General features: G+C 35.1%; 1 protein-coding gene across 2 annotated transcripts in view; it reads left to right on the forward strand.

Annotated features, from left to right (window-relative positions):
* Positions 1–21,376, forward strand: part of LOC149796705 (uncharacterized) — a 170,051-nt gene that overhangs the window by 46,167 nt on the left and 102,508 nt on the right. Inside the window, exon 1 of one of the 2 annotated variants that reach the window (XM_089961335.1) lies at positions 11,969–12,209. The exons of the other annotated variant lie outside the window; for it this stretch is intronic. Coding sequence (XP_089817461.1) covers positions 12,192–12,209 — 18 coding nt within the window. The 5' untranslated portion in view covers positions 11,969–12,191. Of the gene's footprint in view, positions 1–11,968; positions 12,210–21,376 lie in introns of those variants that run through there. 2 annotated transcript variants of the gene reach the window in all.

A 21,376-nucleotide genomic window follows, 5' to 3' on the forward strand; every position in this document is an offset into this window, starting at 1 on the left:
CTGTTAGCACTACATTAAATTCAATATTATTTTGTCAGATTTAGCTCACTCTTAAATGCCTTTTATTGTTTTTAGATTTAACATTGCTAAGGCCACCAATGAAATTATGGAAAATGTAAACCTACAGCTGTAGCGAATTTTCAAAATTATCTGACAGCGTGAATTAAAACACCACGGTGATTCCATTTAGTCTCTGTTAGTACATGTGCTTGGCATATATACAGTACTTTGGATACAGTATTTTGTTTACTAACAATTGTATTCTAGACGCGGTTCGATACAAGACACCCTTTAGTGTCAGTTCATATGTATCCCCAGCAATGATTTTTATGAACAGATATTTAAGTTTATATTACCTGCGTTGTTGAATTCCAAATGGTGTGACCATAGTAGATAAAGTAAGTTTATATTATCCTTATTTTTGAAGAACCGGAGCGATATATTTCAAAGTTACTCATATGTTATATGCAATAATTATTCACACTGCTGGTAAACTTAAACCAGAAACTGTATGCAGCCATGTTAAAACAATTGTCTTTTATCTTCATGTGGTGTCAATCTGATCTGTAATTTACGAACAAAAGTCAGCTAGATGACAAACGGCACTCTACAAAAAAATTATCAGATAAACAAGTTCTTAAGCTTTCAATCAAATGTGCATCCAATCTAATTTAAGAAATAAGTTCTTAAGCTTTCAATCAAATGTGCATCCAATCTAATTTAAGTATTTTACTTTAACATTTAAATTATCCCAAACCTCTGCAAACGTGTAGTTGCCAACACTAAAGATGGGTTTTGGTTTTATGCAATGTAAGACCATTTTTCAGCACATGATAGGCTATACATGTCGGCCAGTATATTGGTGGAGGAAGAGGCCGGGAAGAACCACGTAGCCAAGGGAAGCTACTGAGACGCTTTCTCACATACCCATGTTGGTCAAACAGATACACGCGGACAACGGTGAGACGTGAGTGATCTGTAACAGCACGCACATTAGGCCACTCGGCCACTTGATTCTTGAGACAAATATCAGTAAAAGCAAAAAAATACAAATCGGCAGGGCAAAAAAAATGTTTGATAAGCCGTTTCGTTACTGTTATGTCATCAGACCGAGCTATATTGATGCGTCATATCCAATGAGTTCTTTCGCCGCCTCGGTACAAAATACGAATGTAATTCTGTATTATTTATAATCCCTCTTTTCATTCTTTCCATCGTTATTTAATTTGACATAAGTATAGAACTGAAACAAACTGGGATTATGTCAGCGTGGAATATGCACGCGGACATAGTGAAAAGTAGACAATGGTTTCAAACTCAGCCATGTAAGATTACTATAGTGTACAATAAAACTTGCTTTTAGTGGACAGCTGAATGACTGTCTCATTCTGTTTTTGTTTTTTGTTTTTTGTGAGCAAGTGACCACTAAGTAAAACTGATATTGACATAATATACTATGATTGTGAAGTGAATATGAAACACTGTCCGTAATAGGCCTTTGTCCGTCAAAATTTAGCACCCGCTCAAACATATTTTGGTAATATATCTTCAAGAAGCATTCCCTCTCATGTGGCGATCATCAACGGAACACATTAGGTTTTTGGTGACGGGAATATGTTACAGTTTTAAATGTACGTTATGTGCATTGTATCGAGATAATGCTATATTCCACACAGCATGTATAATTTTAGTATAAATAACGATAGCAGTTACACAATTCTAGAATTAAAATCAATTTTGTTTTCATCATATGATTCCGTTATCAATTTTGTTTAGTGCATAGAGATATTTTAATTAATTTCGCAATTCAATTCCATTATGACGCATTCAGCCCCAGATTAAACCGTGGGTCCTATCAATCAAAGCATGCATTGAAATCATTTGAATCGGTTCTTTAAACCGATACTGTTAACTGATTGAAACTCATTCAATGTGCACGATTCAGATCATATACAAAATATAATTAAATGTCGGGCTCCAGATTGATTGTCTAGATATTTGGACATCGAGACAATTTGTATACACAAGAGTAGCTACTGTGCCTAATTACGTTGGACTTAACTTTATAATATCGGGTAACTACCGAGAGAAGAGACTATAACTTGAATATTCCGATTGAAGACAATTAGATTTGTCTGTATATTAATATAATACTGGTGCATAAATAAGCTGGACTGGTTATATTTATGTCACCTGGAATACTGTTTTAGCCGGTAAAGACTTAATAACCAGACTGGTTAAAAATTATCTAATCTTCCTTTGTACTGTGGATAAAAGTTGCTTTTGCAGTGGAATTCATTGGTTGATTTCGGGACTGGAAGTGAATGTTTTATATTTAATACCGAAACGGTAAAATCCTCTCGACTGAGGTAGTGCTATTTAGGGTTGTCATTTTTCCGTATGATAGTCCCAGGCAATACAATGGATTCCGATTTTGATAAGGAGTCTGTCATGTTAGAGTTAGTGTCGCACGAAGCATCCGATGAAGATGAGGAGGGTGACGATAATGATGAAACTTCAGAAGAGGAGGCAAGTAATATATATAGGACATTTAATTAGTGATAGGTCCCATGTAATTAGTGATAGGTCCCATGTAATTAGTGATAGGTCCCATGTAATTAGGACATGTAATTAGTGATAGGTCCCATGTAATTAGTGATAGGTCCCATGTAATTAGGTATAGGTCCTGTATCTTCTAGTTTTTATCTAGATCGTTCGTTTTCCCATGTATTGTTTCCTATGTCTGTTTTTCTATATTTGTCTGTATTAGTCCCTGTCTTTATTTTTATTCCGTTAATTGTGCCCGTACACCCCTCTCTGTCTCTTTGTCAGTTTGGGTTTGCACTAGGAATATTGTTTCAGTCGGTAAAGAATTAACAACCAGACTGGTCAAATGTTTTTAACTAATTTAGTCTCTTTTCTTACGTCTGTTTCGTATTTGTGGTTCGTCTGTCTCCTATGAGTACAACAATGGAAATATTTTTAAAGTCCAATCAATTATATTATGATTTGTTTGAAAATAGTTTTTTAAAATTCAACAAATAATTTATTTCTATATAATATAAAGTGAAAAAATGTAAAAATAACTTACGGTAGTTAACCCCAAATAACCTTTGAATTGCTAAGACAAGTCCTAATGATGAATGTTATGAATAAATTTTAGTGGTATTCCAAAATGAATATAACACTGGAGGCGTTGATGTGCCGGTGATGGCCCGTGTCGAAGTGATGTGCTAACAGCCTTTTGTTGAATTAAAATAATATAATCCAAACATATATCATTACTTGAATTTCACTTTACATCCAAGTCTCTGTTTCAATGAATGCCATTTTGTGCACTTTGTATTTCCAGCGAGAATACCTTAAGTTAAATAATTTGAATCAATTCCAGCCCAAATGAAATACTGGGCACAACAATAATACAACTGATTATATTCATATCTTACAGCACAAACGAATAATCTCTAGTCAAACAAGATTATTTAATCTTCCACTTGACCGCAGGTCACGATTAGCATTTTCGAAATGTAATTATTACCTAATGGGGAATTTCATTCCGAAAGGTTCCAAATGTTTACAAGATTACATCTTTATCATAATTTGAAGGTCTGATACTAAAATTATAATATAAAATGTGGTAAACAACCGGTAGTCCCGACATTTCATGTGGAATTTCCAATTCTCTGGACTCAGATTTAGATAAACATTTTGTTTACAAAACCAAAATCGATGATTCGAGTCAGGTAGAACATGAACTTGATTTTGGACAAGATAAAGTCTAAAGACAAACTATCAATACCACACAATGAAAACATAAAATCAAACAAACAATGCAAAAATATACAGAACATTAGCATCGATAGTTTGTAATTTAGTCCGTACGCGAGATCGTATGGCAGTCATATCATTTATGTATCTATATTGTTGCACATACCCCTTCCATAAATTTCCACTCGGGACTAATTTCTTTATAAATGACAGGGGGCAGGGAGAAATTATACTGGTTTAAGCATTGGCTGAACAGACACTATATATAAAAACAAGTTAGGGAACGTTCTGCATTGATTAAAAGTGATACAAAAAACAAATACAACTTAAAAGTACAACTCGTTATGCTAAAATTTTGTTACCAAAATATATGATATCCTGATATTTATTTAAAGTACATACATACTTTCAAATAGTGGCTGGTTTTGACATTTTCATCATCCTGTTGACTAAAATGTGCATTCATGTTACGCATTCACCGTTTGAACTGAGGTTGGGAGACCATTCTAACAATGTCTGATTTTATACAATTGCTTTTCAACAGCCGTACTCAGGTTGAGATTGGTAATATAATATAAATACTGTGAAGTCACTTATTCTATTTTCTAAAGTCAGGGTAGAAAATTAATCTACTCTAATTCCAGGGTATACGTAAATTATATGTTCTTCTTCGCAACGGAAGTCTCATAATACATCCATTATAAAAAAATTATGCCAATTTTATTTGCATTCGCCTCCTCATTGTCACGAAACTGTAGCACAACTATTACCAAATTAATGAGACTTTACGGCAAACATTGATTGTCCTGTTACTTTACAGATATACTTTGCATGACTTTTTAATATGATATGTATTATGAGAAATAAACACCGTGTATACTGATATAAAACATGCAGCCGGCTGCGGAAAAGCATAGACTCAGATCTAACTCTGCAATATGTGCAGCAGGTTATACTGCTTCTTTTCAGATGAATATCGTAAACCCATTTTTGTCGACGCTTTTTGTAACTCAGGTTTAAATCAATGCGGTTCGAAGTTGGCTGAAACGTTTACAGTCGCAAATGTGGTCAAATTGTGTATGATTCATGGAAGTTAGGGCCAATCTGTTGAAGAGTTTGTCCAGGGCTTTTATCTTAATAGAATTTGTTAACTAATGATAGTTGCACACGTATACAAATATTTGGCTAAAACAATTTTTTCTTTAAATAACAGCAGAATAAGTTCTTTTATTACTGTAGCATAAAAGTTGTTAATTAGATTTAATTATCGCAATTATGCACCAAAATCTCGTCTTGTCGAACAAAACACAATTTTTATTAAAACATTATAAACACAAATGCATAAAAAAATTCATAAATTTATGTCAAATCAAGCTGGAAATATATATATATATATATATATATATATATATATATATATATATATATATATATATATATATATATATATATATATATATATATATATATATATATATATATATATATTTTCCAGATCAGGCGGAAATCCTACTATTTAGGCGCTATCTTACTCTTCCTTGTTAGCAGATGCAATCCGAATAGTAACGGAAAGATCACAAAGTACAAATATAAGTAATCTTATTGTTTCAAGCTGTTATACATGAAATATGTTTCATAAAATATAAAATGCTATTTTGTGTGTGTGTATATATATATATATATATATATATATATATATATATATATGTCAATTATTATTTTGACCGTTCATAACGCGCACTTAACAGGGAAAAGCACTGACTCGAGTAAGCTGTCTCATAAAGGATAATACAGTGAACAAAGTTGACTCCAGTACACCGCTTATCAGAATGTGAAAAACGAAGGCTGGCAGATTAGGTTTGTTGACACCCTTAAGCCCCATCCCAGCACATAGAGCTGGTTAGGACTTTATAGCGACACCCTGTTTATATCTAAAAGTGTATTGGTATGTGTTTCCCCTGTCTCCCTTAAAGGTCTGTTTGTGTTTTTGTTTAAAAAACAATAATGCAGTATATAATTTTGCAGGGTTGATTTCTTTTTATCCATCAAATACTTCGAGTTATTTATTTATCCCAAAAGAAGCATATGGAATACTTTCTTCCGTTTGTCCGAGCTGACAGTGGGCCTGATTTCTCCCAATTTTGCTTCGGATTTAGGGTTGTACTCTTATCCCAAAGGCTATCAAAACCTGGGCTAATTTCCTTCCCTTTTCCCTGTCGTTTATTTATTGCAGTGACTTTGCCAGAGTCATTAGTCCTTTCTTGTTATTATTACTCATTTTTAGTGTGTGGTGTTTTGTTTCGTATGTTAGTTGTAGGACAGCTTATCTAAGTCAAATCATAGAGTTTCTTTTTTTTACCTAATCCCAAAAATAATAAGTGTTTTTATTGATTGTATGGTGAGTGTATGTTTGCATCTATACTATATATGCCTTGGCATATATGAGATTTTAGTTTTGTTTTTGTGCCATAGCACATAAATACTAGTCAAATTGAGGGTTTACCATTATTTAAGTTTTATTTGAGTATGCCTTAGCATATAGTTTAGTAATGATATTAGGGTTCTTGTTGTGTTCTATCTTGATCGGCGGATCCCTTGTGGGGTGTCAATATTGACCTTCCGCTATGGCACCGTATATTTCTTCTTTTGTTCATTACATTTGAATACTTTCTCTTAATTCTAAACATTCTCTTGGTATAGTTCTGGCAAAATGAAGGCTGGGATCTCTCTTTTTCGTTCTACTCGTCTTTTCCCGCGAGAAGTGCACGCACTATTATGGACATTTTACAGGCAACCGCAAACAAAAATATGCCGTACCATAGTGGATAAAGCAGTGAAAAAAACTGACTCCCGTCTGCAAACATTTTTCAGAGATAAATTGTTTATGTTACGCCTTTTGTATATTTTTTTAAATATTGGTAAGCCAACCGTCCGTCTATTTTTCCGTCCAATCGTCCTTTCATCACTATATCTATAACACCGCTGTGTGATGTTGCCCTTGTGGTGACAATCTTCAAGAGGCGTGTCACCATGTATCCGGTCTCTCTGGAAGCGTGACAGAGATTAAGTGTAAAACCTACTTATAAAATACAACTGTTTAACTTTTTCCATGACCGAACACCATACATGTAGCCAAGGCAACAAAGATGCTACCTTTATTTGACAGATTTTGCATTATGAGCCAAAGGATCACTGTCTAGGGTGGATGTTATTTCGGGGTAGGAGCAAAAGGTGGGTCTGGGATATGCTTTGAAATGTGTTTGAGTTTGTGATGGCGAACCCATGCAGTTTTAATTTGTATTTTGATGAAAACTAAATAAATGTCAGTGACAATGTTTGTTCAGAATGATCAGTGCCAACGTCTCCAAAAGGTTCCGTCTTTATTAAACATTATATAATATAGCTACTAAGGTACTCAATTTCTTCTTACTGATAATGTCCTAAATCAAATCCGATACTCGCAAAGTAATAATAATAATAATAATAATATACGGGGCTCTCTTCTATTGAATAATATATGTTGCTTTTTGATGGTACTCGTGAACATTTCTCCTAACAAGCTTTACTGATTATAAAACACATAAACACTCGCTCCTACGCTTTGCGCCACTCTCAAAATATATAACATTCGGGTCCAGACCCAGGGAATAAAAAGAGACCCAGGATCCAATTTAGGTAGTATATTTGAATTCGTCTTCTCATGAACAGTAAGTGTATCTCAAAAGTGGGGATCTAGTTGTTTTTAAGCATTGACATGTGGGTCTAAGTTCATGAACTAAGTCCATGGGTGACCCAAAGGGGCAATGACGTTTGCATGCACTGGACATTTTATGCTTGGCAAGTTCATATATTATTTGTGTTATCTATTGGCTTCTCGTAATGATTATGTGTGATATATTTTGCATGTGACCTTAATCTAAAATCACGTTAATAGTGTACATCTCTAATGACATTCATCTTCTAAACAACACAATATGCAGCTAATACTTCTCTAAAATTGTGGATTAAATAGTATGATCGTTATTAATAGTAAACATGTTTACTTGAATTTGAGTTTAAGATATAGCCTTGGTCCTGACCTTAGAATATTCCAGAATGGAAATTTTCCATTAAGTTAAGAGAATTTTCAGAAAATGGTAATTGCGACGTAGGTCAAGTAGAGAGGAACATAATCTTGTTTACGTTAGGATTATTCATTCTTGCCTTAACGTCTGAAGCAGAAATCAGTCTTATCTTTGTGTTCAGGTTCTCATTTAGCTGGATTCATTTGTTGAAAAACATTATTCACTAGAATTACAAAGCGCTCAATAATATTCGTGGACTAATTTGGAATAAGAGTGAATTCAGACAAGAACATTTTGGTTATATTATTGCGATTCATAAAAAGACTTTTATCACATCTCTGCAATCCAGGCCATTGGAATATTAGAACACTCAAGACTACATGCACATCAACACGTTTAATATTGGAATTTATTTGGAATACGATTGGAATTCAAATGGAACATAATGCATCTGTATTTGTGACAAAGCATTTAGGACTAAATTTTGCAAAATGTTTTAGTTTTTTGTTTAAATACTGAACATTTATTTATAATTCTTGTAATTCTTTAGATTTGGTCAAAAATGTAGACAAAACGATAAGGGGACACTACTCCTGCAATTGAATTCAAAGGAGCTGATTATTCGTTCACAAGCGCGTGTGTTCTTAAATATTTTCATAGTTATTCTGTTGATAATATATTTGCAGTTTTCGACGAACAAGATAAAATACTGAAATAATTCGCTTTCAATAACCTTATTAATTTTCACTCTATGCAATCAAAGTGTAGTTATCCTGACTACAGTACTCAAATAGAAGGCGACAGTTTCAAAACACCGCTACAAAAACTGATGTCTCCCTTCAGTTCATCAAATTATACGAACGGAACACCCCCTTCCCCACTGAAAAGCAAAAACAAAACACTATCCAGCTTTTCAACAATGTTATATTTTTTTGAGTTCTCCTGAAGCGACTGCAAGTACTATACATATTATTGAATTCATTATTGCTTGTTTTTGTGGCCTTTGTTTGTTTTGGGATTTTTAAGTTGAAGTTTTTCAACCAAAGATCATTAGACGGAAGATGAATTGTGTGAAGACCAAATGAGAAACAATTTTAGAATGTAACGCGCCTATATTAATAACCCGTATTACTTTTACTTTTTTTTAATTGTCTCTTACTGATCCTCATTTTCTTTATAAAGAGTGCTGGGATATTAAAAGCCTTGTTTGCCAGATTGTACCGTAATCACAGTGCACAGTACAGTCGGCTTGTCTATGCAAGATCGATACAGTTTTATGTGAACAATATTAGATAATGATAGTGGACGTCATAAAAATAGATCAAAGTGATTTATTTATTTGCTAGTTTTAAGATCTTTAAAGTTTGTTTCTCTTTTTTCTTTACTTTTCTTTTTGCTATTTTCTTGGCCTGAGTCTCTAGTATGATTCGTTCACACCTCTCGCATCTAGCTGGACAATAATATGCTATGAAGTAAATATTATAATTGTGCAATAGCTAGTATATTGCCATTTATTTGGCATTTAAAAGCATTGTAATAGCACGTTCCGTAAGACATAGTTCCCCGTTGATTGATCTGAAAGATACGTAAGACATCAACCAAGCTTTTGTCCATTACATTGTTCAATACAATCATTGCGAAGCAACAGAAAACGAAAACGGTACGCTCACTGTAGAGGACATGACGTAAACTATAGGAAACTGAATGAAGACGCAGCGATAAGTTAATTGAATTTGTATGAAAGCTCAAGTACGGTATGAAACGGTAAGCAAATTTAAACGGACAAAATGTCATTAACATTACGAAACGGTGCCGAAATGTAAAGGTGTGGTTGGAAACGAAATGTTCCAAATGTATGCAAATGGTACGTTACATAAACAGTATGTTAATTTGGTTGTTAAGGAGTATAAAGTACCGTACAAAGATGATGTTTGTGATTTATAACACTTGCATACAATCTTATTGCGGAGCGTATAAACTAAAATTAAAGCTATTTAAGAGTCAATGAATTTTTACTGAAATTTAGCTCATTTGTTGCGTTTTCAGTACCTTTGCCCATTTCTACGTCTGTTTAGGACTGACATATCGACTGCATCCCCTCCGTGACTGCTAAGCATTTAATCTTTCTTATTAAATCGATGATTTTACTGCGCCATTAGGATCAGCCCTCCGTTAATTCTAAACGCCTCGACACAAACTAACCATATGCTGTTGTGTCGTAAAAAAACAAAAGTTGCACACATTTATCAGAACCTCTTAGAATACATTACAACTTTCGACCAACATGGAAAAAATATATAAAATAATAGCCGTATAAATGTATAATGGCCACAAACGAAACCATCAAAATACGCAGAGGGTCCTAACGAGCAGGTGGCCGCCATGACAGATTTTACTGCATGTTATGTAATAAAATCTACTTAGGTGACATAGTCTCGCCATCGAAGACTCAAAAGATTTAACCCAAAACTGTGATACAAATGTGCTTTTGTTTTATTCTGTAATTTCAATCAACTTCCGAGACGTATACCTGCCATGTTGGTGATTAGAAGCCGCTTCATGCACCAAAGTCCGACAACCATTTCCTAGCAAAATAAGACGAGTTCCATATAGATATATCATCTGTCAGTGAATGCCTTTGTTTATGACCTTTATTTTTGCTTAGGCACGGATCTCCTGTTCTATACACAGGGGTAGATTTAAATCAAACCTTTGTTCGTCTACATCTTTTGTTAAGAATACAAAACCTGCTTGCGGAGGGTAGTTGGGAGTATGTGTCGAGGCTAAAGATTTTAATTTATAAGTGTATGTACCTTATGCTAAGATCATAGAGACTGTGTGTCTAACCTGCAAATTGTATTACCTCGGTTACACCCCATTTGCTGTTACTACTGTCTTGATGGGAAGGACTCATTCATCATTTTATACCGAATCTCTCTCTCTCTCTCTCTCTCATGTTAAAATACATCAATAAATCTAGTCTTTCATTGATTTCGTCAGCTTTGAACGAAAATCAATATCATATAAAGACAGGCATTAAACAAATAAATAAGCTGCAGTGTGAAGTATGCACACACTAAGACTTTAAGTGTTTCAGAATTTATTTTCGTCTAAGTCCAAAAGTACTTACAGGAATTGAACAGTAATACATTCTATAGAGAGTCTGTGTATATCCCAGCAGTTCTAGTCAAGACAGGTTGCCTCTAAGCTAGAAGATAGAATAATGGTAATTCGTAGTCTAACATTCTGGATTAATAAACTCATTCGTTGAGATTGTTTAGATTCTACATTTATCAGTCTTTCTTTTTCGTTGATGTTTTTTTTTTATTTCTCGTCGTCATAGAATTTGCCACCCCAGCTGTCATCATCATCAAAACAATTAAAAGAACATCAACATGATCATTATAATAGGCGTTGTCATCATAATCGATGACAACAACAATGAAAATTCACCACGATTATTACTGTCGTTCACAGTCGTCGTCGTTGTCAACACCATTACCATTGTCGATTCCAAAGAAATTCTCTATGTATAAGATATATCGTAGTTTGGGGAGTTTTATGAAAAAATAAAATAAACAGAACGCGAAGTTATGACGCAAGCACTCTTCTATCTGCGTTGTACCGACTCAACTCTTTTCCTAAAACAGACAACACACTGTTCCATCTTCAAAGCAAGCACATTCCCTCTGATATATTGCCCTGGTACAGTCAATTTGTCAATCACCGAATTCAACCTTTATTGAGATCTGCGACCCTTATTTGCTCACCTAAAGGTATATATCATGATAAAGATAATAATCATGTTCTTGATTACTTTATAATCTAATGTACAATTTGAACGCTATTGAAATACCTTCGTATTAGATTTCCATAGGTTACTAATCGTATATCTTAATACTAAATGGACCTTACTCGGTATTTTTGATGTAAATATTGTTATTTGTGAATAAACATTATCAGTGAAGACAAACTCTATCCCCATTAATGTATGCCTCTTGCTACGATGTTTACAATGCCGGGTTTTACGATCTGTTTTGAATACAGCGCAATGTAGATCCTCAATGGTTGTTTAGTCTAGCCCCCGCTATTGTTAAAGTTTGCACTGATTTCAAAACATTTGGTCCCGTAAATCTTAACAGTTCATTACAAAAATCAATTTTCACCTTTGCAACGGGACGGTGAAAAAATGGGTTGCTCTTTTTACCAATTTCAATAACTACAATTGCACGAATCAGAGTCGGCTACTTAGATTCATGGTAAGCTCTCACTGTGAACCCAGTAACAACAGGGGGCGATTTAGCATTTGGTTTAACAAGGGGATCTCACTATGGATACAGGCTTCGTATATTTTCAGAAATGAACCGAAATATCAGGGTGAGTACATGCACAAAAACATTGTTTATCTCTTGATATTTATGGTTACATGAATGTTAAAATTTTGTTATTTCCAGATTTTTGAATGTTTAAAAATATATTACTTATTGTCAATACGTATGTGTAAGGATAGTAAACTAATATCTATTGACATGAATAGCTAAGAGTGTGGCACAAATGAATAGATAACTAAAAACATTTCATTTTCGGATTAGTCAAACAGCAGACAAATGTGTCCATGTTACAGTTAAGAATATATGGCGAAATAATAATAATAATAATAATAATAATAATAATATAAATAATAATAATAATAATAATAATAATAATAATAATAATAATATATACTTTATGTTCAATTAATCGTTCTGCGACGTTACTGATTAACCCATACTATTTCCATCAACAGAACTGTGTTAGTAAAATTTGATTTTCATATTTGGCAGAATAAGCAGCCCCGTGAATTCAGATCGAAAGGCAAATCCAGTTGGCAGCATGCCAATGTCCCTAGGGACCTGATTAATTGCATTTCTGACTATAGAAGCAAAAATATACCTAACGATTTTATTCAGCATTCAAGCCTCAGTAAATCCGAAATTATGGCTTGAAATATATTAATCCCATAACACATTTTCTTTAACAAAGAAAGCAGATAAAGGAAATGATTCCGTTGTCATTGCCGGAAACAAACATATTTAAGAAGCGGAGTGACAGTTCGATTATATGGACTATTATCAGTCTTTATTAAAACCCATTTATCGTCATTTATCATTAGAAATAAGAACATGAAAAGTTGTGTTAAGACGTTGTTTTGGGGAAAAAGGTAATTCGACTACTTGACTGTGACTAAATCAAGGCCAAGGAATTTAAATCATCATCGGAAGATTCACAAAACTGAGAGACTTGACTATACATTGGGAAGCTCCCTCACGTAGGCCCAATGTTTCATACTGGTCAAGTGAGTCAGCGTTGAACAATGGATAGTGGGTTATTTAAGCACTTTGGCTCATAAATAGTGTTAATGTGCTGAAGATACAAACGATTTTCTGGAAAAGTTGAGTAATATTAAACTTCCCCAAAACTACATGATGGTTACAGCAGACATTGATAACTTTGATACTAATACTAATCATGGCTAGGGTTTGGCTACTTGTATAAAGGTTATTCTTGATAATCCAGATCCAAATCCACCTGATTAGGACATGGTGAACTTACCAAAAATGTGTCCCAACCAGAACGACATTTAAAAAAAGGAAGAAATTTATCTCTAAAAGAAAGACACAGTTTTGTTGAATAAGTCTCGCTCCAACTTTTATAAGGCTATCATGTGTGTGGCTGAATACGAGCAAGAAACATTTGCTATGGCCCAGAGCTACAATTTTGCTATGTTAGGCTTTTTTTTATAAAGATATTCTGTTTACTTGGGCCCGGTAGAAAAAAATAGATAAAAACAAAAAGAGTCCTAACTTGATAGATAGCCATACCTCGCCAATTAATTTAAAACTAAAATTAGTAAGGAAGTGTTGCGTTTTCTTCAAATTCATAATCTCCAAGGGACATAACGTTGTAAAGGGACATAATCCAGATAATAGGCTGTATTTATAGGACTCACGGTACTAATTCAACTCCAATAGTAAACATATGGAAACACTATCACGTTCAAAATTCAATAACTTAAAATTTCTGGGTGCTGGTAATGAGACCTATAATTCTCCATGCACATCTAACCTTGGTGCAAGCTTATATGTGGAGAACACCATATGACCCGCGGCATTTTGTTTACATACATGTGCATGAAACATGTGTTATTGATTCTGCACCAAATGAATCAGGTGCTACTTTCATTATTGAGTACTCCTGAGTCAAGCCTGTAAAAATGCTAAAATTGCATCAGTAGAAATTTGTCTATATTTTTTTTAAATTACATATAGAAGAAGCTCTCAAAAGATATTTTTCCTAAAATTTTAATTTTCATTATTAACCAATTATGGACCACCAAATCCGTAAATACTCTATTATTTCTTCTCCCATTTCTAGACTGGTTCACAGTTCTTCCGTATAATTAGTACCGTGTGTCCTAAAGGAACGTGAACTAGTCAACTACTAAATTATAATATATTTCATCAACGGGATACGTTCAGGTGCCGTGGTACATCCCAAATACTAAGGTTCGGCTAGATTTTTAACGATGAACAAGGCTTTCATGACGCTTGTGCACTGCGTTTCTTAGAACTGCGAGAAAGAGATTACAAAATTAGGGAACTTTGAAGTCTGAGACATTAAGAAAGACATAGCAAAACAAGAATAATTCCGATCTTCGTTCATTTCAATAGACGGTCGGCGTCTGCATCGAAGCATGCTGGACACAATTTTTCAGTTATTAGCGTAAAAGAATTGTCGGAAGCTTCTATTCAGTGCAATTGTAAACGCAAAAAGAACGTAATAGAAGTTTGTTGCGCGATCTAAATTGACAGTTACTGACAAACCTGGTTGTTTAAAGTGTGAACTTAATACATGAAAGTTGAATGATTCGATAATTAATTTTAGCATTGTCAAATGCTTGAAAAAGAGGTGTAAATTTTAAATTAAACAACAAATTGTATGTGATACATGAACTTGTATCTGTTTAGTGAGTGAGTTGCAAAACAGCAACATATAGACCACATTCAACTGAAAGAGGTCATACTTTAAAATGTTGTCGCATTTATCGAACACATTTTGTTTTTTGTATTTGTTGGTTTTAAAGACAATTTAAACACATTATTGGCTATATCATGAAGACAAAATGGAAACAAAGTGCCTTTCCCAAGGACACATATAGACAGCCGACCGGTGCTGGCCTGGGCCGGCATCGAGCTGGCCATCATTGGTCAGAGTTTTACAGGACTCTGGAGACAATTACAAAATCCGTCTTCGGACATAGGACCCTGGAGAGAATTTGAACATATCTATAAACATTTGATTACAAATTGAAGTAGATATCATTTGAGAGTGGTCGACTTTGAGGTAAGAGGAAAATAAAACTATCGTGAAATTATTGTTAGGACCTGAATTTAATTTTTAAATTCCACTAACAGTGTAACACCGACCGCAGGCCTGTGCTATTTTATGCTTGTTTGAGTTTAGACACATTACTTTTATTTTGCTATTATTCTTGTTGAACTAAACATTTTGTGAAGTACTTTGTAACAGATGATATCGCATCAATGTATCCACCCAGCCAACTAACTGGCCAGCAAATTATCAGTCACGTGCGTGATGTGATAACAGTGATTTACCTGTAGTTGAAAAATACATTTATAGTGAGCTTTGTAACGCTTTTTACTTTTAATAGATGTGTGAACAAGATAACCTGATATGTACACCGTTTTTCAATAACTGTCAAGAGTACAGAAACTCGTCAAATTTCTTGTGTGTTTTCCTAAATTTGTATTGTGGAACTCAATCTCATGTAGATCTACAGAAGCTGCAGTGGCTCAGCGTTTAGAGTACGGGATTCGCGACAGACAGGGTGCGGGTTCAAAACTTACCTGGGTCGGCTATTTTGGTGTGTCCTTTGGCAAGACACTTCAAATTTGGTTAGGTACGAAATAATCTACTTGTGACTCGTATTCCTGTGCCGTAAAACACCAAACCAAAACATTATCTGCACACTCCATTTAGATCATACGGAAGATTAAGCCATACGTTCACAGAACGAAATCAATAACATGTACACGATTAACGTATCAAACACTCAAGAGGGCAAGCTTGAATGCGACAGCAGTTCACACAGTAATCAGAATTGTAGCAGAGGATGGTAGAAATGATACCCCCTGTTAATACGCATTTAAAACTTGTCGATGGTATTGCTATTTGATATGGTTCTGAAATCTTTGAAGAAATCTTACACTTTTATAAAAGGTAACTTAGATTACCTAAATTACCACATATTTTATATGTTGAATTATGCAGATTATTTGTTTCCATTTTGATAAACAAAAATTAGTCGAAATGTGTCAGCCACAATGACGTTTAAGGAACTGAATAATACATTCTTTTGAGCATTCTGTTTCAATGAAAGATTAAATACACTTTCCAGTTTCCATGGATACATTGCCTAAAAAATATTGTGAATAAAGTATGGTTGAACAGGTTTAGTTTCGATATTTAGTCATCATATAGTCATGAAAGTCAAACGTACGATTCTGATGTAGGAAAGAAACATGTATGTATGTTATACCAATCCTTTCTTTTGAGAAAAAAAAAATATCCGCCCGATTTACCTCCTAAATATATGCAAGTCCTGTCTAGGTTAGGAACTTTAAATTCATATTTACCTGTTGAAATTGCCTGATGAAAAGGAGGAGTGTGTGACGACATGCTCTTATATTAAGTTGGGAAAATGTACACATTTCTATATTTATTTAGTCATATCACTTATTATCAACATTTACAAAACAAGTATTCAACTAAGTACAAATTATACATTAATTGTTTTTGTTTTAATTTTTTTTTTAATTCAGTTAATATCGAATTTCGTCATCCTCATCACGTTCCTGGACTATCTGAGTTGCATGTGTCAGTAGGAAATAGTTATCTCTTTCTATAGCGATTATTTTGGTCCTAGTGATTTTCAAACGATGTAGCCAATTCTATTTTATAAAATCCTAATTGATTAGATTTATTTTATATGACCGAATATTTTGTATTGCTTCATCAGCTTTGTGGAAGTTTTGTTACTGTTCAGACTGAGATGTATTTGCCCTAATACTATGCAAAATAGTCCCGGCGGATGAATATACACTATTGTTCAAAATATCACTCGTATATGTAGAATGAGAAAGTTGTTTGACGAGATGTTAAATTACGTGCAACTGGTTTTGAGAAGTTGGTCAATATTGTTTTGCTTAAAGCTACCATAATTAATGACCCATTGTCATTAGTTGTACAAATGTAAAATACATTAATGTGAGATTTCATTATTCGTTCCAGCTTAACATGCCTTTATGTGATATATCTCTGTTACATTTACTCCAGTTTTGAAGGGATGTGTTTGAGTTTCCCAAAAATGTTTATTTCAGAAACAGAGGCCAAACTTTATAGCAGAACGGCATCATTTGTACATTCTTAAAGGTCGTGAACGCAAAACTGTTCCATGTAAAATTTCGTTTTAATTGGTCTACCCGTTTATTTTGGTTTGTTCAGTGTTAGACGAGGAAAGCAACAATATCATATCGGACGGACGGACGCACGGACGACTGGCTATGGATGACGGAACGATTTGCGAGAGATATTTGTGACTACTGTATGACAGCTTTCATTGGCAGCTGAACTGAACGTATACCACATTCAATCAAAGCTCAGATGTATGCATGCCACTTAATAACAGATTTGATTTGATTACGGCTGAGCTCTATATATGCCACTTTCAATTTCAGCTTAGGTGCCACTCGATAACAGATTTGCTTTGATTAGGGCTGTGATGTATGTATGTCACTTGATGAATACTTGTTTTCAATTACAGCTCAGTTGTGTGTATGCCACTTGATGACATATTTGCTTTCAATTGCAGCTGAACTGTATGTATGCCACTTGACAGATGTGCCCATTTAAAAAAAAATCAACATGTTTCACTCATTTACTATTTGGGTACTACTCTATGTTTTCCGTATATAGTGTTTACTGAAAATGTAAGAGCTGATAACCTAAAACCTCACACGAATCCGAGGTGTCTACAATCAGATGAAATTTGCCCCAGTGAGTCAAGACACCACACAAGGGTACCCGGAGTAAATTTGTGTTAACACTACTCTGCATTTAGAACACATTTGTACAAACAAAATTACACTCCTTTCCATTACTGTCCATAAGGTTTTTAAAAAAATACAGGTCTGAATCCAGTTTTCAGTTGATGTAAATGTTTGTTTCCTGGGGAACGTATGAATAGTTCTTTGTTCAAATTCTGAAAGTCACAAATTTTCAATCTTTTCGCAAATATAACTTATTAAATTGACAACATGTATTATAATGCCTTTAATGGTACGAACGAAAAAAACAAGAATCGGTGCTGTTTTAGATGTTTATTTATCGTTGAAATTAAAGGTGCTAAAGGGTTACGTAATGAGTAAACCAATTTTCTGATCAATGAATATGGACTTTTGATTAATTTACGATATACAGTATGCATAAGCTAAAATTACGGATGCCTCCATACCTTCGCCCACTCTGCTTCCTGTGCTCATTTAGTGGGAATGGCCACACAGAAATGTGGAAAGCTGCATTTTCAAAGCAAAATGCTAGTTCTGAAATGAAAGTAACACTAATTTCCTTCAAATAGATTGATCTGATTTACTCCATTGACATCCTTCTTAAGTAAGACATAGATTTTATCAGTGTCTGCGCAAATACATCAGACACCTTTTATGGTCGAGACTCAAGACAGATTTGTGAACATTTTCACAAATCATTTTTTCAACAACAGTTGGGAGCGACAAACCAAGGAACACGTTCTATAAATTTTCAGAAATTTTACTTTGCGTTTGCTTTATTTCTCTTTGATTCAGCGATGAACAATCATGAAATCAAGACTGTGTTCGATGCAAAAACACTTTGACAAATCGCGTTTGAAGGAGACGAACATATCTCGACTTAGCATAAGATGGTCACTTGACGTCTCAAAGTATTATCTGAGATACAAATAACAGATAAACCTCGAAAGAGTGATTTTTGTTATACTTTCAAGTTAATTTATGTGGCAACAAAATACTATTTACCGTTTTCGTCAATGGGATGAAATAATTTTAATGTATAGTAATATACTCTCATATGAATAAAGACATTTTGATCATCCTATTGTGTTACACAGATAAAGTTTACACTATCTCTCTCACTTTTTCTCTCTCTCTCCCCGGTTGCCTAAGTGGTCGGAGCATCCCTGTCGGATGAGAGAGATCGCGATTTCGAACCACGGTCAAGTAATACTAAAGACTTACAAAAAATGGTACCGGCAGCTGCCTCGCTTGGCGCTCAGGGTTAAGAGGTTCATGTTAGGAATGGTCGGCCTGGTGTCAGGATAATCTGACTGGGTGTTACATGATGCTACCCTGTCTGCGGCATGATGCCAGAGTGCTAGCACTTATTACAAACTGCCACATTGCAGACATCGTAGCGACATGACCTAAATTGTTAAAGCTATGTTAAAAAACCCAAAACGCAAACTCTTGGTAATTTTTAGATCGCGTTATATAACACGCTATCGTTGATGTATGTTGTTATTAAAGTTTTCGCCCACGTTGTCTATGGTTCGCTCACTTTGTTAATAACGTGTGTTAGTTTGAGAACTATTAACACATTTGCGGGTTAATTTATATATTGTTTCTATTATTGTAACGTTGTTAGTGAAATATGTCCACTGAGTGCAACCAATGCAAAACTATTAAAGCCAGGGAAGACACGTCTCCTTCCCCTTGCAGTGTGTGTGCGTTATTCTCTGAGGACATCTGGTCTACAGTACTTTAAATTTTAACCAAAGGCAAATGTGAGAAAAACGCGCAAGACCAGCTATGACAGTTACGCTTGGATAACACGACCGGGACATTAGTGAAAAGTCAGTCTGTCCAGCCATGGTAGCGGTACGACCTGTCCCAGAGCCGATCAGATCGGATTCAGCAAGCCGACCATTCTCCAGACAAACCAGCCATTAGTCCCAGTAAGACACAACCATATTTTGGGAGACTGATTTTTTTATATTTACTGCTTACCTCAGGGTATTGGCTGTGAATTGCATTATTCTTGCCACGAAATGGTTTATCCCAAAATTGAAGCACACCATGAATAGGCGACTTCACACCGTGAGTCTGAAAATACTAATGAGCAACAGCTTTACTCCGATCCAACCATGAAGAGGACGGTGTTTGGTCTTAAGGTTGCCGTCGATGAGATATACCGGGTGTAGCCGGCTTTTGAAAGCCATCTAACCCTTGACACTACACGTGATTATAAAGCCGAAGCTTCGGTCAACATCGGTGATGAGGAAGAGTTTCCATCCTTCTGGCAGGCTCCACAGTCATCAAGAATCGAGGAGGTTAACGATGGGTTGCCTGGATGAGATCCGAGAAATGGTAAGTATTTCTATACTGATAACCAAATATCAGCGCCATCGCGCAGTTGCAAGACACATTTCATCGCATGCCTTACTGAATTCCCGGCGTTGGATAAAACGTTGAGCGACAGTAAACATGTTTGCCTCAGCTTTATATAACGTGGATAAGAATGTATTTCTCGTCACAACGAAGCTGGTTCAGAACATGGTCGCCAAATCGTCGATGTTGGTTATAACCTCATTGGTAATTTTCCCTTTTCTGTAAAAATTGGCCTAACAGCACGCTTGGAAATCGATGGTCCGAATTGCTCACGTTACTAATAGAGCAGCTAGCCAATCGATGGCAAAGGATACGACTTCCTCTGCCAATCTGGGCCAGATACGTCATGGCACGTGTTTGCACTTCATTTCGCTAAAGCCGGTTTCGCTCTGGCTTTAAAGTTGACTACATTTTGGCTGGCCATTGCTTTCTGGGGACCAAAATAAAGTAGTTCGTTGGTAGGCAGCTCAGGAACTACCCCTCCAACGTGCCGCCACAAAGGTTTCCTCGTTTAAAACCTAGCCGCCCTGCAAGAACCGAGGAACGACAGGCAAGCCACGCAAAAGGGATCATTTACATCCAAAGTGCTATTTAAATCCTAGTCTTAAGTCAGCAAACAACAGCGGAACTATCAAGGATGCACCTTTACAGGGGAGGTAAGATAAAGCCTTATGTCCCCCGCCAGTGTATTAACATCCGTACCACCCGCAGATAGTGGGCGACTGACTCCTGGGCGTGAAAGAATATGGAATATGTTTCTTGACTGGTTTCATAAAGTGGAAGCAAGTCACTTTACTCCAATTGTCTCTGCACTAATTACTCTACTTGTGTTGATGTGCCGTATAACATAAAACCAAAGCACTACAATTTTATAGTTTTATTCTGCAGAAACTTGCCAGCAGGATAGTCGATTGAATTAAAATTAATTTTATTATTTATTTCCTTTTACCGTGTTTTCTGTAGTATACTCGGCTCATAATAATTTAATGCATCTAAGGCGACATCAGTATATGTATCGAACCTATTCCTCCTGTACCGACAACT

The sequence above is a fragment of the Sinohyriopsis cumingii genome, chromosome 6, assembly GCF_028554795.1.
Source record: "Sinohyriopsis cumingii isolate HCF-2022 chromosome 6, ASM2855479v2, whole genome shotgun sequence".
NCBI lineage: Eukaryota > Metazoa > Mollusca > Bivalvia > Unionida > Unionidae > Sinohyriopsis > Sinohyriopsis cumingii.